The following is a 19921-nucleotide window of genomic DNA, read 5'->3' as shown; positions in this document are numbered from 1 at the left end:
ATTGTATAAAAGTACAAAATAAGAAATAGTTTTCATCGAAAATAAAACAATTAAAATTCTTTTGTGTTCTCAACTTTTGAAAATAAATATCGCCTGTGTTGTATAAATTTACGACTACCTAAACCTTAACAGGATCCCGGGAAAGTCCTATGGATTTCGACCAACTACCGGCTTTTAAAGTCACAGTAGGAAAGGCAACTCGCCTCTAAGCACTTCCATTCGCCGTTAAATCCACATTACGATGCCGCCGCAATTGCTGAAAACAAACTAAAGCAGCGCTCTTGAATTAGTTCCAGCCGAGAAGTTTAATGAAAATGGTTTGGGAATAAAAAAAACAATCCTATAGGTATTTAATTCTCCAGACCAAAATCTTTTTATTCCACCACAACAAAGTTACATACTTTTACCTTCTACAAACCATGAGAACGTAAGAATGCTAAAATTTCATCTGTGCCCGTGTTTACTAATATATTTTCGACGACTTCATCGCCAACAGAAATCATAGCAGAAATTACTCCAGTTAATTGGTTATTATAAGTACATGGACCACCAGAATCTCCCTATAAATCAAAACCATTATTTTTTTTCAAATTTAATTATTTAACATACCGGTCGAACACTGGTTTGTTCAGCATTAGTAATCAATTTATTCCCTTCATAACGTTTAGTTAAAAAGTAAGATCGTTGCAATACGTCAGCTCCTTGTCCTGTTTCAGTACCCCCGTAACCAAAACATGTCACGTAATCATTTAAAGGTGCTGGACTTAATGCATAAGATATCGGTTCAACCGTTTCCGTTACTCTTACATCTCCATCCAAATAAATAACCGCAATATCATAGTTAAGTCCGCTTGTTTCAGTTTCACTGGGATGCATATGAACTGCTGTCGCACGGTACTGGTCTGCCGAGCCATTATCTATTTCAGCTCTAGAATTCATACCAACGGAAATAACAAGATTTTCAGCTCTGCACTCACGCACACAATGCGCAGCTGTTATTAAACGATTTGTTGTTACCAGTGTTGCCCCACAAAGAATTCCACCACAATTGAAAAATGCATAAAATTTCGCCCCTCGTATATCCGTTGCGTGACCATTACTGATTCTTTCATTATATCCACGTAATGATGCTAAATTAATTAAATTAATTTCTATATAAATTCTTGCTGGTCATCTTACCTCCAAAAGCAACAGTACTAAGACCAAGAAGGATTAATAATTTGATCATAATGAATTGTTTATGAACTAAACCACAATAAGCGTTTGGTTTTATATTGTTGATTTCGAAATTTATTTCGTTAGATTAGATATGATTCTAAAGGGGATACTACTTAAGATACTTAAGTTATAATTAAAAAATATTTATTTCGATAGGATAAATATCAAGTAAAGTAGATCTTAAACCAGATATATAAAAAATACAAGTATCTTTATATCAAACGTTGAGATATAAAAGCGGATCAATAAAACACTTTCAAAGCTAAATTTAAACTAATTTCATTGTTAATAAATCCTAATTACTAAGTTGAAACATTCATAAAATCCAAGAAGCTGGATTCGAGGATCTTATAAATGCATGGCCAAAATCTGCTGTCATCACCACTTCCTTCAGCACAGGGGTTCGTTTTCAAGGCAGGTATTTCTCACCGGAAAATCTATTGTTCTCCGTTTTAATTGAATTTACGTCACCCAGGTGGGGTTAAAAAAATTAAATCCCTTGAGTAACGATTTTATTTAGTTAAAAGCGGACACAACGTTTTTTTAAGTTTAATTGTAGAATATTCTAGTATAAATAAGAACAAGTAAATAATTTATAACTTAATGCTCCAAGTCTTGATTTAGATTTCAGGTAATGATATAGCTATTCCACCTACACTGTAAGTTTTAAGTACACATTTGTGATTTAATACTTGGGTGAGTATAAATTTTACCAAGAAATGTTTTAACGATCTTTTCAATCATAATAATTTATTAGATGTAATTGTTGATTTCCTAGAAATTCTTGCATTCGACAATGATTTTAATCAAAATTATGTATAATTGTACAATTTATAAACATGCAATTTATATACAAACAAAATATTAACGCAATTTAGAACTCCACGATGGTTATAATTGAATGTTTGAAGTGCAAATTCGCGTTTCATGTTTTGTTAACATTGGCTTTCTGTAGTTGCATTATAAGTTCTACAATATTTATTGAGGTAAATGTTTCGGCGACTATAATATAACTTCGAGGTAAAATTGCTTTCGCGAAATGACACGTCGCGTTTGTGAAATAACCGACCTAGCAATACATACGTAAAATATGTTTCACACGAGTTTGATTTTGGAATTTTCTGGAGTCTACGAAATTTAAACCATCTCGCGGAGATTTATAAAGAACGTGACATCTTTCGCGACGCGTGCTATTTTTATGTCAGTGGTAAGTGGATGCGCTAAAACGAGTAAGCTTCTTTTACTGCATCTGTTGCTTTTAAAACTACCAGGTTGCATGCAACGAAGATTAATCGAAATATTTTGCTTTATAATAACATTTTATTATAATATAATTAGAGAATTTTAATCAAGCACAAACTATGTAGAAAATGCTAAACGTCGCCTATAAGTTATCATAACGTTGTTATAAAGCTTGATAAAGCTGCAATTTCCCGGTGGACATCTGCAAAACTCGTTTATAGAGCTGACACGTCTTTAACAACGTTAATATTAGCGTAATCTGCACCCACGTCATGTATGTATAATCTCATATTTGCGACATTATGCTGTTGGGCACAATTTATATTCGTAATAAACGACCACCAACATTTAACAGCTTCGTTCCTATACACTGACAGGCAAATATAGGTGTGGTAAGTGTACGCATTAAATTTATTGACACGTACCACTAATTTCCTACGGTTTATAACGCGTAAACTTTTCTTCGCCTACGTATAAAGTTCATAAAACCAATTTCCACTTTTTACACCCATTAATTAGAACTTTGAACTTCGTACACCAGCCATCTATCACCCACTAATAGTCGAATTGTGTGATTTATGACCATTACCTGTCTCAGGAGAAACATATCGTTATGCAAAACCCATTTTTCTTTTTTTTTAGTCCATAAAGTTTGTAAAATAATGTTATTGGGAAGATTATTAAATTTGATTAATATTCGAAAATCCCTTTATGATTATTTTAAATAGAAATCTAATGGAGCTTTAAAGCTCTTTAAGATTGTCTCCTTCGTTAGAAAACAATAGAAAATGAGGGTTTGATCTTAAGCTGCCAAACGGTAACTCACATCCTTTGTACTTTAAAGACAATAGAACTTCAGAAATCTCATTCGAAAGGATGAGTTGTTTTGTTAATACACCTTTAATAAAGTATGGGTCCATTAAATACTAATCTAAATTAAATAATCTATTCAACATATTGATTTATTCGATTATTATTTTTTATTGTTTTTATTACCAAGGATTATTTAAAGTAGCTATTTACGTAAAGCTGGCAAAAACAAACTATAACGACTTCAAATTTCATAACTTCATTTAATCTACAAATTTTGTCTCTTTATTTCACTGAGCAATTCATTCCTGTTCGTTAGAATCGTTCCAGTAATGTGGAATTCCAGTTTGGCTAATTCTTGAGACATAACTGTGTATGCCTAAAATATATAAAATAAACGCCTAGAATTTTGATTTTTTTTCCTCACCCCAATTTTGTTATATTAACTTTGCGCATAACCTCTTCTATTTATTTCTGCTATTTGTCTCATACATGAAAAACAGTTTAAACTAAAGAATTTTAAGTTCTCTCTGTGACGTTTTTAAATGCATTGTGCCATCAGGTGTTGTGGTCAAAATCTCAGATTAAGAAAGGTCTAGGTTCAAAACTTAGCTTTGTCGAGGAAATCGGATAGGAAATGGCCACATCGAAGGAATAAAAAGCGCCATTGTTACGCCACTTTTCGACAGTGGTAACTTTTCTGAAAACTCTTCAAGTCATAGCTTTTGCAACCCGTATGCGTGTTGAATATCGGAATTAAACCAGCTTTTACGGTTTTAATTTACAAGAACTTAAACTTGTAGAGCAAAGTTTACACAGTCCAACTGATACAAAAATTAAACCCAGCTGATTCTGGACAATGTAGTGCATTCGTTATCCGAGTATTAGAAATGCCCAAGCTAAAGCTGTGGTTTTTGGGGGTTTGAAAATCATAGAAAATAGTGCCAAAAAAGGTAGTGTCAGCTCGGTATTGCGGACTTCGCAACATTTCACACAAATAATCAATCGTGATATTGCACCCAAAATTTTCTGAAAATATGGTTTGGAAACTACAGTTGGTCACTAAAATCATAGGAGTTGAGAACGTTTTCTTTGCAATCTCTGGCAATCCTTGGAAGCCTACTCCTTTCCGTTTGTGAAACGTGCTAATTCCAGAGTCTACTGCGTACTTACATCTAGCTTACCACATTTTATGTTTTACATTATTCCTGAATTTCCTTGCTTCTTATTTGATTCCACAGTGTGTTTCCAGTGACTGTTTTCAAAATCACCATCTCGTTGGTACCCACCATCTTAGTTGCTTTACAATGTGGCCGTTCACTTCTAGTTTATATCTGCGCGGTTCTTATTTTACATCTGTCTGTATTCCAAAACCCTATCATACCCATTGTAGTGCATCCTCTGTGTCTGCAATCGATGTTGCGTCGACCGCGTGTCACATAATTACCATCTTGTATTTACCTTACTTTTGTTATATGATCCCGTCCATTAAGATGTTGAATAGAAAAGCTGTCACCCCGCTTCCTCTCCCTGCAACTCATTGGACATATTGCCAGGACCTGGTGACTTGCCGTTTTTGAGTTTCATCTGCGTCGTCACGACATTCGTTGTGAATTATTCTATTTCCTCAACTTAGGTTGTCATAAAAATTAAATTGATGATATGAGTAATTCCCTTGCTGAGGGTCGTAAGGGTATATTTTGAAATAAATATCACAAACAGAAATATTATAAACAATTATATTGCAGTACCTAAGGTTTGAGCCATCTATTAAGTGAAATAATAATACACATTTATCAACTACAAAGGTTTCTGCTAAACCCACCAAATTAGGAAAGAAAAAGCAAATGTTGTGAGTAAGCAAATCCGGATTAAAACTCCAACGCCGATGAGATGTCGAAATGATCAAATTCTGATTACAACTAAAATACAAAGACAAAGTTTAATAATGGCAAATAATAATACTTAATAATTTTTGGACTGTTAGTGCCTCAGATGTTATATTCATCAGTTAGCCTTAAAACTTATTGAAAACAAGTTTGAACTACACCTAAAGATATTACTGCAGAAAGATTGGTACTAAGCGTAGTCAAAGTAAGAATAGTAAATGGATTAAGTATAGACTAAGCTTTGTGAACATGAGGATATTCGAATCATCGAAAGTACAAATGGTTGAATTAAATCATTTAAAATTGTTTTCATAACTTTTATTTTTCCACAACATGTATTAATAAATAAAACAAAATAATATAGGCCTCTACAAATAATTTAACATAAGATAAAAAAATGAAATAACAAATCACATTACTAGACATAAACGTAACATATTAAAATACAAACAAAACCACTTAATTACTTAATGATATTATCTTATAAATTATAATAATACTATATTAGTTCATAAATTTGTAACTTACTGATATCAATAGATCCTTATTAACTAATGGAAAACGTCGTATGGATTACCAAAGATTGAGTCGTTCTTTTTCTATTTATCCTTTCAAATCTAAAAGTTCACAAAGCTTAGTCTATACTTAGACTAAGCTTTGTGAACATGAGGATATTCGAATCATCGAAAATACAAATGGGTGAATTAAATCATTTAAAATTGTTTTCATAACTTTTATTTTTCCACAACATGTATTAATAAATAAAACAAAATAATATAGGCCTCTACAAATAATTTAACATAAGATAAAAAAATGAAATAACAAATCACATTACTAGACATAAACGTAACATATTAAAAAACAAACAAAACCACTTAATTACTTAATGATATTATCTTATAAATTATAATAATACTATATTAGTTCATAAATTTGTAACTTACTGATATCAATAGATCCTTATTAACTAATGGAAAACGTCGTATGGATTACCAAAGATTGAGTCGTTCTTTTTCTATTTATCCTTTCAAATTTAAAAGTGTTGATTTTAAAATTTCAAATTTCTCAGTTGGCGTTAAAAAAGATAACTCTCAATCGTTGTTTAACGAGTACAATTCTGTTTCAAACATCGGTTTTTAATTATTACCACTACATCATTAAAACTAATACATCACGGTAAAGTAAAATTCTAAGATATGTATCAAGCTTACAAATTATATTGCACTACATCTACAAAAGGTACATAAGTAACGAATTGCAAAAACGTTGTAAGTTACAAAACTAGAAACACTCTTTTTAAAAAATGAACAATTTTCTTGTAATTCATTTTTAATGTTTTTTTTTATTTAAGCGAATTATCGCACATTTACCACTTTGATTTTGTTTTATTTTTCCATTAACATCTATGCGTATGGACGAATTTAATATCTGACGAATAGTTATTCATTTTCAAACGACGTTGTTCCCTCGAAAAAAAACTACCAATAATAATATGTGGTTATTTTTAAATAAATTTACTGCGGTTTTGATATCACTAACCTTTTGAATGGTTACATTTTTTATTATGGTAATGCAACGAATATTTTAAAATATTTAATTATAGCTTAAAGTAGTTTTTCTTTAAATACTGTTACCATACCTTTTAAAGTACCGTTATTACAAGGTGATTATGAATTACAAGTATAAACGCTGCAATTTTACTTGCGATGATAATGCATAAATTTAGGGATGTTTATGAATTTTCAAAAAAAAACTCCATATTCATAACTGCTTTAATTTCTTGAATTAGCTTTTGTACCTGTAATTTAGAATCACTCATTATTTTTTCGTAATTGCTTTATGTAATAATATGATTAAAAATAGAATGTTTTGAAATTTGGCAATTATCATACTAAAATTTGAGCAAAACCCAATTTTTAAAGTTGCTTAGAAATATACATTAAGAATACATTTTTAAAAGATATTTAAAGGCTACCAATAAATATCCGCACAACTAATAGCGTAAAAATAATGTTGTAAATATATCAGATTTAACATTGTTACAAAACTATATGCATTTTACTCTCACGTTCATTTTTTTACAAGCTCAGAAAAACTGACTCTACAAATTTAGTTTTATGTCAAATTTAGAAAGAAGGAAGGAATCGATTTACGTTCACGTTGCTCATTGGAAAATTCTAAAAATTACTTAAAAATGAGATACTAAAACGTTTCATTTACATTTTCTTTTATTAAAATTTTGGAGTCTACGTTTGAATACTTCTAAAACATGTTTTCGATATAATTGACTCTAGGCTCGCTTATTTTGTTTGTCTGTTTACAAATTCTACAGTTACATAGAAAATTACCAAACCTAGACTACCATCTACGATATATACGACGATGGTGTGACTATTTCTTTTGGGTCCTGTAAAAGTTACTTTGGCACAAGTTATCTAGACGGACTACTAATTAAATTACTTTTGACAAATTCATAGCATTTTCAGTTTCCATATAGATATGGGTCGCTGAAATACTGTTACCTGGCCATGTTCTTTTCCACCGAAAATGAACACGTAAAACGGTACGCTTATGTCATTATTTAAAGTGTTTTCTACTGGGGATTTTAAATCTTCACTTTTTACTTTTGTTCTTTCTGCTCTGCTTGCGCTACTCGCTCTGCACTTTCCACCTTTTAAACGTAAGCTTCTACTTTCGGCAGAAAACGATTTTTGCAAGCGATTTTTACTAACGCTTCTATAAATAACTTTCGTGCTTTTAGTTATTCCACCGTAGTATTCTTGAAGTTCCACGACGTCTTCTGTTTCTGAAAGATGTTGACTGCCATCATCTTCGGATAATTTTTTAATACTGTATTGGGATTTTTCCTTCTCACGGTTGTTTTTAATATCTGGACCTAAATAGTTAGGATTACTAAAACCAAAGGAATTTTCTGAATTTATAGTGCTTCTTTTTGATTTATCATCGAGTGTATTATTCGTCTTCATGCTGTAATTACTCGCTGAAGATAATCTATTAACGGTTTCTAAACTGTAATAATCCGATGTAGATGATACACTTTCATCAAACGTTTCAGGTACAGCATAATTTGCAAATTTAATTGAGTTTGAGTTAACCATGTGTTGGTAAAGAGGATTATCGGCGTAAGCTAAATGTGAGTTATAACTATCTCCTCTTTTAATTGTCGATTTTAATTCCTTCAATTCGTTTGGTTTTACTTGAGTTATATTATTATATGGAATAGCAAATTCATCATCGTAATGATAATGATCCTCGTTTTCCTCGTTATCCAAATAAACTAATTTGGTAGCTTCGACAGGCGTTAAAACAGGAGTTGGAAGGGTTAAAACATTAAAATTTGGCACAGATATCGGATCACGAGGAATTTTTATTGTTCTATTATCAAACTCCACTCTTTTCTTTGGAATATTTTCTTTCTCCGGGCACACATCGTTGCTAAATTTTTTCTTTATAACGTAAGCAGATTTAGATTTTATCATCGTCCCTCTCGTGGGTGTCGATAATTCATACTCTTCATAATCTACTTGAGGAGAAATCGTCTGCTTTAAAAGACTTTCAGTACTATCTGTATGTTTCCCTGTTAATACTGTATAGCTACATTTATTATTAATTTTTGTTAAGTTTATTTGAGATAATTTACTTATTTCTTGTAGAAAACTATTTTTAGAAGACGATCTAGCATTTTCATTCAACTCACTACCATCGATGTAATTACTATGAGATGGATTGAACACAAACGTTTGTTCTTGTGGTTTAACTTTGTTACTTGGAAAATAGGACGAGTGTCTATGACCTCTATCAACCGAACTACAAGTCCTCAATCGAGTTCGATTTGCTTTATTTTCTAGGGAAGCTACAGAATGGTCTTTTAATAATAACTCTGAGACTATAAATGCAACCGCTTCGGCCCTTGGTTGCGGTTTCATGCCATGTATATGAATTTTTTCCCATAATTCAGTTGCTAAAAATGAAGAAAACGATTAACAATATCCTAGATAAAGGGATGACAACAAAAAAATATTGACTTTAGATTACCGATAAGTTTGAATATAAAATGAGAAAACAAGAAGAAAATATTTTTTCACGAAAAGTAAAGCTGACATCTATCAAAAGCCTCCCCATCTTATCAATTTCAGAATAACACTCCACCTCGCTTTCATCACTTCGTGAAAAAGCTCCCCCCAATGGCAATTTTTACGATCCCCAAAGCGCATCCAGTCTACTTACTGAAGTTAAACTTCCAGACGTCGTTCGTAGCGTGACCCTCTCTTTCTCCCCCAAATATCACCATCCCCGTAGGCAGTTTGCAGGCTGCGTGGCTATGGAGAGGTCCTGGGTTGATTTTTGATCTATACGTGGACCACGCTCCGGTTGTAACGTCCCAACGCCACAAGTCACCCCTCTCTTGCAAATCCGTCATACCACCATATATCCACATGGCATCTTCATGTATTACGGCGGAATGTTTATGTCGAGGAGGCGGATATCCTTCACCTGTCGGTTTTGTCTTCGATCTACTTACTAAATGCCACGATTCAGTTGCTAAACAGAAATAGTAAAAATTCGTTATACAAGGAATCTAAAAAGCACCGTAAAGGTTAAAGTTAATAATGTGTAAATACATGCAAACTAAGATTGCAATTGAATTTCAAACACATTATCAAACAGGGACAATCTCTTGAAATTCTCGTCATTAAAATACATGCTTTTAAATGCATGCTTTTAGTCTAGGGAGGGTTGGTACATGATCAATAACTCGGTCTGCATTAATACACTTTTAAAAAACCTACGCATGTAATCGTCCACATACAACTACTCATTTTATATACACAGATATATATATTTATGTTATAACTTTAAGTTCTAAGATTATCATTATTCTATCAACGTTAAACCGGCATGACATGAATCATTAATATCTTTCGTGTTGGATATTTTTCATTGAAAATGAGGCCATTTATATCACGAAATGGAAGTAGAGATACTGCACGTAAAACACGTGAAATACTGCACTTATGAAAAGTACTTACCGAAGTAGTACGCCCAGAGCTCCCCACACGAACCTTTCAGGTCCTGATAGCCTCCATAAATTAGCATAGTCCCCCTATGGACCAAAGCGCTGTGACCTCTCCTTCCCTTTGGTGTATTTACCCCTAGACAGAACGAAAATAGGGTGACAAATGTGCGATTCCAAATACATAATTTATCTTGAAATAAATCTCAATAAATTAAAAATAAAACAATGTATTAAAATTAACTTAAATCATTAATCTTTTTGAATGTTCTTAATTATTCTTTAATTGGATTAAGTGTGGACAAAAAACTTGGTAATTTATGAGTTTTTGGAACACTTCCAAAATAAAAACGTTAACAGTCCGCTTAAAGAGGATAATGAATCGCGAGCGTCGAGAACACGTACCTTTTCTAGGTCGCAGTTTCTTCCAGCTATTGTTCTTTACATCGTAACACCATAGAGGCGTTTCAGTCCCGGCTGAAAAGCCCACTTCACCACCAAACACGTATATGTTGTCCTTGTACGCAACGGCGGAGTGCTCCTGGAGACATGGAAGCTTTTCTCCACTCGGATGAAGCTGTTGCCATTTTCCAGTTACTGAAAATTAAATTCAATCACTCGACATTTCCCCCTAATTGGTCCACCAGGGAAGCGTTAGATGAAGTTAGTGCACGACGTCTAATAGACTTAACAAGGATTCGACGTCATAATGAGAAAAGGCAGTCTTTCCCCTTGGTTTCTACAGGTCATACTTATTTTATAAAATAATTAAAACATTTCTAGTAGTACTAATTAGAAGCACTAAAAGATCATTTTGTAGTTAAAGATTTACGGTGTATCTAAATAATTAAAACAAACTTTAACCCATACATTATTCAAGAAGATTAATGTCACCTAATCCAAGGCATCCAAAGCCGAGGGACGATATTTGCTTATAAAGCAGTTCAACACCTGTTACCGTAACATTTTGTAAGCATGCGTGTGAAGAGAAAAGATACAGAGAGCGTGGTGACAACTCCCCCTTTTAAAACGATGTGCAAAGGGATGGCGTGCCGTTATTTGCATAAAATAGTGCAACTTCCTGTTGAGCACTTTAACACCGCAAGTACTTGCACTTGACGCCCTAAAACGTCGGAACCGTTAAGGAACACAGCGGGAGTTCTTAATTGTTTTGTGGAAAAGCCTCGATGACTTCCAAAGTCAAACTTGGGATATTACGTTTTACTTCATTTAAATAAAAATAGAACAACTTTATAAATCGATAGATCTAAAAGTGTAAAATCTTCTCGTGATGATGTTAATACTTAGTGTCATTAATTATTAATATATAATTTTACTGTAAAAGATATTTGATTGATATTTAATGCAACCACTAAATGTATCCAAATTGATTAGCCATCTCTTTAAATTGATTTTCACCTTGACTGCGTGTGCAGACAACTTTGGATGTCTATCTAGTGTTACTATCTTTGCAGATTGGTGATATTAATATGGCGGTTGATTAGATTGTGATCGTAGAAGGAACGTGGTATATTAATCACTGACTCTTTAATTAATATGTTGTTTAATTACAGTACTCAAAATAGTGAAGTGGAGAGCAATATTTAAGTTAGAGTTAATTTTGAGAGGATTTGGTTTTGCCGGTTATCAGAGTATGCTCCAACGATTTTGCTCCTCAATTAGCAGTTATAAAAAAGCATTAAACTGAACAAATAAGACGAATCAATTTTCTACTTATTCACATGAAAATTAATTTGCTCTAATTGTAAGGTTTAGTTCACGAAGCAATGCCGAGAAAAGGTAGTTAAACTGACTCGGCACAATAATTATAGTTTTACTACAAACGGCTAAGTCCGAAAGTAATAATGAAAGTATAAAAATTTCAAATTCAAGTACCTATATCTATAATGCAATCACGACCCCTACAGTTAGTTCAAATAAAAGGCTTAAATGGAAAATTGAGGGAAATGCTGATATGGTCTAAAACCGAGAATTAAGGGTCGTCGTGTTATGTCACTGCCAGCGTCACACTGATTTGGTCAGCAAATTCAACCCTTCATTTATAAATTGTCAAATCAATTGCTTTCACGCCAGAGCGTGATTGATATACGACCTCACGCTACATTTTATTGTATGAAAGCGTAAAATCACGTGAAATATTTCAACGTGGACATGAAAATTTATGAATGGATTTATTAATCGAGGGTATTTTATTAATCTATCCAGAAAATATTACCATAATAATTTAATTCGATGTTTTTATTAGAAACTATCAATGGTATTTATTAGTTTTGATGTTCTTGTAACACTCTTAAGTGAGTATTATTAACAACCCCTGTAACATGGCTAAAGAATAAATCCCTTAGTGATAGGCTTGTTACATGTCAACAACTGTTCGAAATGCAATCAGATTAAGTGGACCGTCAATAGATAAATCTCCCAAAAGAACCCACAGGAACATGTGCTTGCGCAAGTTCGTTTCCCTGTTCCTTCCCTTGTAAGGCGTTAATAACTAACTGTGGGGGCCCCAGGCTGATTGTATCCGTTACAGGAAAGTAGGGCTAGCCAGAGCTATTGTACGATTGGGAATTGAACCTTTTGTCACCTAAATCACCACGTTTCAGCACGAGACCCTCTCTCAATAGAGTGCGAACGTTATTTAATATTGATAGGTACCAGTACAGAGTTGTAAACCTAACTCCAATTTCGGTGGAGGCGCCGGTAAATGAAACTTTAAACTTTTATTTTCCTTTAAATAATTTTGATTTTTATCTATAAATAAGATTAAAACATTACTTACCTAAACTATACTTCCAAAAGTCTTTAAGTGGAAGGTTTCCATTTCTTCCTCCAAGCAAATAAACATGATCTCCAACTACAGTGGCGCTGTGTTTCGATCTTGCTGATGGAGCTGGACCCTCAACATCGCATGGAGCAACTGAGGTCCACATTATTCCCGGTGTTTATTCAAAAATAATCTGCAAATACAAAATATTGATTTTTACATGTTTTACTAGGAATTTAAAATTTAATCTTTTTATTTTTTATCTTGGTTAAATAAGAATATAAATTATCTGACCAAACAAATTCTTTCTCATTAGCATTTTAACCGGAAGGGTGTGCTAACTAAATATGCTGATAGTGCTAAAACCCTGTTGACTTTTAATTTCAGGCCGATGTAAAATCAACTTTTTATATCAAAAATGTATAACTTTAAGTGTAAAAAGTATTTGCTACTTTCTTCATTTTACCACATTCGTAGAAACATATTTGACCTACTCTGGAAGGGTTGACGACCTCAGAACATAATAGTCTCCCAAGTTCGTTTGCCTGTTTCTTTTCATTCCAAGGACCACTCAGCTTTCTCGTAACTACATCTCAAATACAATGGTTTTCACATAGTTCTAAAAAGATTTCGAACCAAAAAGATATTTTTAAATTAATATTGCTGTGTATATTTCTTTAATTAAGTGTTAATCAAATAATTTAATTAAAATAGGATTATAATTTTCCCGGTATGTAATATAATTTACGTTAACCGCAAATTCGGTATGCTCCTTGACCTATTGCAAATTACTACGAATTCATTGCTCCACATATCGAGCACTACCAACTACATCCGGTACTGTTCTATAAATAGAAAAATCATAACTTGCCAAATAAACGGATTCGAGGTCTATTGATAAAGCACTATTTGACTTTATGGAACGTGAAGCATCGTTTTCCAATATAACGAGCGGCGCGAAATTCTCGTCAAATAGGTCAAGTAGATTAGCTTCGCTGGATTCTTTACAAAAGACGCTATTAAATCGCGCAGAGAAAGAGGCTTAATTACCTCATTTAAGTCGTTTTCATCCAATTTTTAATTCAATTTTATTAACACAACACAAAATAGGTCATTTTAATCTTTTTTGCAAACAACGCGTATTGAATTTTAAAAAGGTTAAATGTGACAATATCGAATAAATAGGTCAAGAAGATTCAGCTCTAGATAAGCCATTTATATAAAAACTTTAATATTTACACTTCCTATTAAATTTGAAAGCAGGCATTTTTAAATTTCTAACTCTTTTTAAAAAACATATGTAATGAAATAATTAAAAAATAATTAAATCATTGTAGTTAAAGAAATAGGTTTTGATTACCAAAATATGCTACATGTGCTACCATGCGTCTTCGTCCCGATTAGTTCTTCTCCTCTCTCGTAATACGAACACCACTTCCAACACCGACACTTATACAGAGAGACTCGTGGGGAAGCAATACACCGAGAATGTGTTTTCCTGCGCGGTGTTGTTCTAGTGTGCCCACGCTTGCGTCCTGCAGGGGGCTCGTTCTACGAGAACGTTCCTCGAATCACCCTCCTATCGATTCGGGTTTACGACCCCTCGCTGGAAATTCAAAACTACCCCAGTACGCATCCTCCGTTTCCATGACGATCGGACTCCATCGTCGTAAGCCGCGCGGTCCCGCTTAAACATTTAACCTGGACAATTATCTAAACGGTGACCCTTGACCAATGAACCGATTAACAAGTCAATATTGATTTTAGCACATACAAAAACCGACTCATATGAAGAAGTGTTTTTTTTTTATAACTTTATATGCAACAACTCATTAATGAACATGATAATTTGTTATTATTCATTGTTATGTAAAGAAAATAAGTCTTGTGTCTCTATATTCAATGCATTTCTTCTTCAATAAATAAGACTTTTTTCATGTTCTAGCTTATATAAAGATAAAACTTTGATACAAATGTTGGGTTTAAAATTTCCAAAATAGAAATCTTATTTTCAATTTTAAATATCTGCTTGTATAAATGGTGAGTTAAATAGTAATGTACCAAATACCCTCCGTATATGCAACCCATCTTGTTAATACCTGTTGCTTTGCTTCAGATCTATAAAACATAAAATTATGTACACTGTGAAAAATAAGCGAGTTCATTGCTCTTCATATTGGGGTTAATAGTGACTTCATATTCTTGCAAAACAGACATAATAACACATCGTCTTAACTACCTTTTAGCAGTACAAGTTGACAATATTTGATACATTCTTAATGGTATTGTACATATTTATGGTATCCTCTTATTGTTGCATTATAAGTTATAATAAGTTGTTGGTAATAATTTATAACCAGCAATTACTTTGCCTTCTTCTTTTCATTTTCAGAAATTTCAACTTGATTGTGGATAACAAAGTCTTCTCATTTTTAGTATAGAAGATACATGGGTTTTACATGGGTTTATCTAGATAACGAAATTTTGTTGAAATCCATCTCGCAGAAATTCTAATATTTTTTCCAATTGTGCCAAGCACTATAAGATTTCTTTTTTCCAATTCTATAGTAAGACTTGCATACAAATTATCAGTTGTCACAACTCGCCGCCATACTGAAGGGAGATCTATCCTAAAGAGTAAGGATGCGCAAAACATGACTCTATACCGTAGGAACGTTCCTTCTTCACTCTCACCTCCTATTTGATCATCCCCGGTAAACTAAATAATGATGTTTTAGCGTTCTGAACGCACACTGAGTAGTTTCCTTATAAACAATAGAATAAAATGGTTCATAATAGATTTCAAGGCATACAACTCTAGATTATACACAGTGAATTTTGGGTATGAGTGACCAAAAAGCGATATGAAGAGAACCTTAATGTTAAAATGTAAAGATGGAAGTACAGGGTATTCCCCAGGTATTCCCAACTGGCCATACAGTCAAAATGATAGACCACTTCATTGTTGATACAAGACACCAATCTGATACAATAAATATTAAAAGTAGGCAAGGGACTAACAAGAATTGCGAATGTCAACAAGACAACAGGACAAATACAAGAGAAATGGCTCCTAAAGAACCTCAAAGATCACAGTAGAAATAGAGCGTACAAAGAGAACATAAGTTTGAAGCATAGAAACGGGCAAAAGAGCGAAAATGCTAACATCGAGTAGAACAAATGAGGTCGCAGTAAAAGCTGTAAGAATTGAAACAAAATCAGCGGGCAGTTCAATAGACTGGTTTGATGAAGATTGCACCGAGGTAACGGAAAGAATCAAGCTTATAGTAGAATACTATAACAGCGGAGAACAGCCAGACAAATGAAGAAAGAGTACAGAGCACAAACGTAGGAAGAAAGGAGGACTCATAGACGAAAAAAGAGAAAGGTCATAAATAGCGAACTGAGAAAATTAGATAAATAAAGACCACATTCAGAATATAAATAGGAATAGGAAAGGATTTAATTCTAGGACAACAATCCGCATGGATAAAGAGGAACGAATTCTGATGAGGCATGGTGAAATACTGGAAAGATGCTTCACTATGAAGAAAAGCTGGGAAAACACCAGAAGAACCGCTGATTGCGTTCGATCGTCAAAAGATTTTATATTCTTTTTAATGCTTCAAACTCTGGTGCTCTCTTCTTTGGTGCTTTGTTGTTATCCACATCGGTATAATGAACCTCCGTTTATATTACCCAATTTTAGCGGATTGTGTGTATCTATAAATGGTTGTCCCGATCACTCTTTCCAAGTGCAAAAACTTCCGTTGTGATGATGTGGTTGCCATGATAGCTATTGCAGCATACAGTTTTGGTGAATAATAAAACAAAACAGCAGTAGATATAATAAAATCATCTTATACTAGGAGCTAAAGTACATTTTATATACTAACTACTACTGTTAGACCTAGAACTAGACACTACCATGCGCCTTTTGAAAAAGTGTTTGACATTTTGGAATGCCTGTTGCAATCTTCTTCAGAACTTGTTTCTGAAGAAGGTTTTTAATAGAATTACGAATATTGCTAGTAATTCAATTTAAGCAACAATATTAATTATACATATTATTATTATAAATAACTTTGTTACTACACTTTCTAAGTTGTTGGAGTTTGGGCAAATATTTACACCTTAATTACTTACCACGAGAACATTGCACCAAAACTTTAAAATTTTTCTTTACCGGTTTCTTGATTTTAGGCAACATCCCTTGCATATTCCATTAAAGCAAAACATTGCAACAAAATTGCTTCTTTGCACAAAAAAATAGTTATATTCCAATTCTATGTACTTAGTTTTTTATAAATAATTTGAATAAAGGTCCTTCTTTTCTCATCTTATAAACAATGGATTGTATGAATGGGCAACATCCAAATTATTATAATAAGCATTAACGGCTTATAATAATTTGAATTAAAGAGTAATTAAGTTTATTTATATTTATAGCAACACTTGCAAATAAAGGTTGTAATTATATATAAATAAACCCAAAAATATTTAAAATTTCATTTAAATATCTATCATGTATGCAACCATTCATTCAATTGTTGTAAACGTTCTAATTTTAGTACTTTTACCCGCTAAAATCAACATTAACGAATTTATTTCAACATTAATTTTATATTTTTAATTTATAATTTTAACTTAATTTTAAAATCATTTCAAACATTCAATAAATATATAAAGAAAAACAGCATAAATTATAAATAAATAAATAATTGTTAAACAATATCTTTTGAACACCACCAAATATTAACTTGTTAAAATTGGTAAACAATAATGATAAAATATTTAAGTAAAATATTATCTATAAGATCTGTTGCCCTTTAGTCCTAACGTCTAACTATCTATTTTTAGTGCCTCTGTCACAATAAACTGTCCAACTCAATCAAACAACTCCAAAGTTGTAAAAATCCTTTCTGCAGTGACGACACCAAAGGCAATGATACGGTTAGTGATTACTTAAATATAATATTTTTTCTCATTAATTGTCATATCGTTATGTAATTTTTTAGAAAAGCTGGTTGAAGATCAACCATCAGACCCAACCCATTTTTTACATGAAGTCCAAGTGAAGTCCAGCAAAATAGGTAGCAGAAGCAGAAGATACAGTGCTAGAGGAATCATGACCAGACCCCCCAATGAAAATTTGCCCACTGTTAAATTGGTAGTTGTTGGTGATGGTGGTGTGGGCAAGAGTGCCATCACCATACAATTCTTTCAAAAACTTTTTGTTACTGATTATGATCCGACTATAGAAGACAGTTATATTCAGCATGTTGAAGTTGATGGTCAATGGTGTATTCTTGATGGTAAGATTTATAAAAATTTTAAATATTTTCTATTTATGTTCATTGTATGTATTTTTTTGTTTAGTTTTGGATACAGCTGGTCAAGAAGAATTTAGTGCCATGAGAGAACAGTATATGAGAAAAGGAGATGGTTTTTTATTAGTTTATTCTGTTACTGATCGAAATAGTTATGATAATATAATACATTTTCATACACAAATTTTAAGAGTAAAAGACAGGTATTGGCAATGTAAGATGTTGAACCTTTTATCTCATTATTGATAATTTTAGAGATGTTTATCCAATGTTATTGGTTGCAAATAAAGTGGATTTAGTTCATTTACGTAAAGTAAGTGAAGAACAAGGAAGGGAGCTTGCTCACAAACTTGGTATTCCATACATTGAAACAAGTGCTAAAGATCCACCATTAAATATTGATGCCACTTTTCATGAGGTATTACATGTTACTACTAATACATAAAAATATATGATTTTAATAAAACTATTAATATAGGTGGTACGTATTGTCCGCAATCAACCTCAGGGAGATGACAAACGAAAAAGGAAGAAGTTACAAAAGCTTGGCAAATGTGTTCTGCTTTAAATAATCGAAAGTTTTCACATTTTTTTCTTTTCCAATTAGGTTTAATTGGTAAACTTTATTGTCAGTTAGAAGTTAAATGATATGGTTATGGAAAGGGAAAGAAGCTTTGCATAAAAAATATATAAAATTTAATGAGGTATTAGCTTTTGATGTGTAAATGTGAAAGTAATTTTCTAGTGGTTGAAGTTTGTGTTTTTGTCTTTAGAATTGTAAATGGTTTTAATGTTGATTGGCTTATGACATTCTAAATTCTATAATGAGCATCAAAAACGTTGTTAATTACTTAAAGTAAGAACTTTAAATTAAAATATTGAAATGTTTAGCAAGTACGAGAAAATATTCTCAGCATAATAGAAAATTACTTTCTTAAAACACTGATGGTGTGTTTGCAGGAGCCAAAGAAATAGACATTTTGCACAACGGACCAAAGTTGCTCACTTAAAAAAGGCTTAGTCAAAAGAGTTGTTGTTTAAACAAACGTAAAGAATTTTTTACAAAGTTTTTTTTTACATAAAGCAATGTTGTTCATTTTTATACAACTTCTTTTATAGCAAAAGCGTTTTATTCTTTTATAATCATCAAATTCTTACTTGGGGTCTATTTTATCTGTGATTTGAAAATAACCAAAAATTTTGTTTTTGCAATTTATTCTCTGTTTTCATAATTTTATATTAAGTATATGTTATTGTTTATATGTTTACATCTTTATTAAACGTAATAAGCTTTAAAAAGAAATAACAATCAAGACAACAGAAAAGTGTGACAAAAATAATCTATATACTTTGTGCAATTTCGACTGTGCATGTCGTTTATTTACGACATTTTTATATACTTACTTTTTTGATACAAATTCTTAGTTTTTAAATTTCAATGTTATGTGCATGACGTGTAATTATTAAAAATACAATTAAATAGCAAATTAAATTATTATTTCTACTTCCACAAATTAAGTCTGTTTGAGTAAATCTGGGTTCTTGAATAATTTCATAAATTATACAGGAGCCCATTGAAAATGGACCCCATTGAACCCGCTTAGCGTCAAAA

The 19921-nt window shown here is 32.3% G+C and overlaps 3 protein-coding genes and 1 long non-coding RNA gene across 4 annotated transcripts; 1 reads left to right on the top strand and 3 right to left on the bottom strand.

Annotated features, from left to right (window-relative positions):
- Nucleotides 1-343: 343 nt before the first annotated feature.
- On the bottom strand, nucleotides 344-1261 carry LOC111427026 (snake venom serine protease HS112-like). The gene is made up of 3 exons (XM_023061972.2): nucleotides 1180-1261; nucleotides 610-1130; nucleotides 344-560 (listed from the first exon to the last, which is right to left on the bottom strand). The coding sequence occupies exons 1-3, from the start codon at nucleotides 1226-1228 to the stop codon at nucleotides 411-413; spliced, it is 720 nt and encodes a 239-aa protein (XP_022917740.1). The 5' UTR covers nucleotides 1229-1261; the 3' UTR covers nucleotides 344-410.
- Nucleotides 1262-3406: 2145 nt separating this feature from the next.
- On the bottom strand, nucleotides 3407-3812 carry LOC139428932 (uncharacterized). Its single transcript, XR_011639610.1, has 2 exons — nucleotides 3698-3812; nucleotides 3407-3649 (listed from the first exon to the last, which is right to left on the bottom strand). It is a non-coding gene; the product is annotated as an uncharacterized lncRNA (long non-coding RNA).
- Nucleotides 3813-7548: 3736 nt separating this feature from the next.
- Nucleotides 7549-14513, bottom strand: LOC111426975 (host cell factor 2-like). Its single transcript, XM_023061908.2, has 6 exons — nucleotides 14340-14513; nucleotides 12995-13172; nucleotides 10600-10791; nucleotides 10211-10333; nucleotides 9408-9722; nucleotides 7549-9141 (listed from the first exon to the last, which is right to left on the bottom strand). Exons 2-6 carry the CDS (start codon nucleotides 13143-13145, stop codon nucleotides 7631-7633), a joined length of 2292 nt encoding a protein of 763 aa, XP_022917676.2. The 5' UTR covers nucleotides 13146-13172; nucleotides 14340-14513; the 3' UTR covers nucleotides 7549-7630.
- A 3326-nt stretch (nucleotides 14514-17839) lies between these two features.
- On the top strand, nucleotides 17840-19801 carry LOC111426973 (ras-related protein M-Ras-like). Its single transcript, XM_023061906.2, has 5 exons — nucleotides 17840-17932; nucleotides 17998-18294; nucleotides 18359-18512; nucleotides 18565-18727; nucleotides 18788-19801. Exons 2-5 carry the CDS (start codon nucleotides 18108-18110, stop codon nucleotides 18875-18877), a joined length of 594 nt encoding a protein of 197 aa, XP_022917674.1. The 5' UTR covers nucleotides 17840-17932; nucleotides 17998-18107; the 3' UTR covers nucleotides 18878-19801.
- Nucleotides 19802-19921: the final 120 nt, after the last annotated feature.

Source organism: Onthophagus taurus, chromosome 2 (genome assembly GCF_036711975.1).
Source record: "Onthophagus taurus isolate NC chromosome 2, IU_Otau_3.0, whole genome shotgun sequence".
NCBI lineage: Eukaryota > Metazoa > Arthropoda > Insecta > Coleoptera > Scarabaeidae > Onthophagus > Onthophagus taurus.
This window is presented reverse-complemented; position numbering and strand designations above follow the sequence as displayed.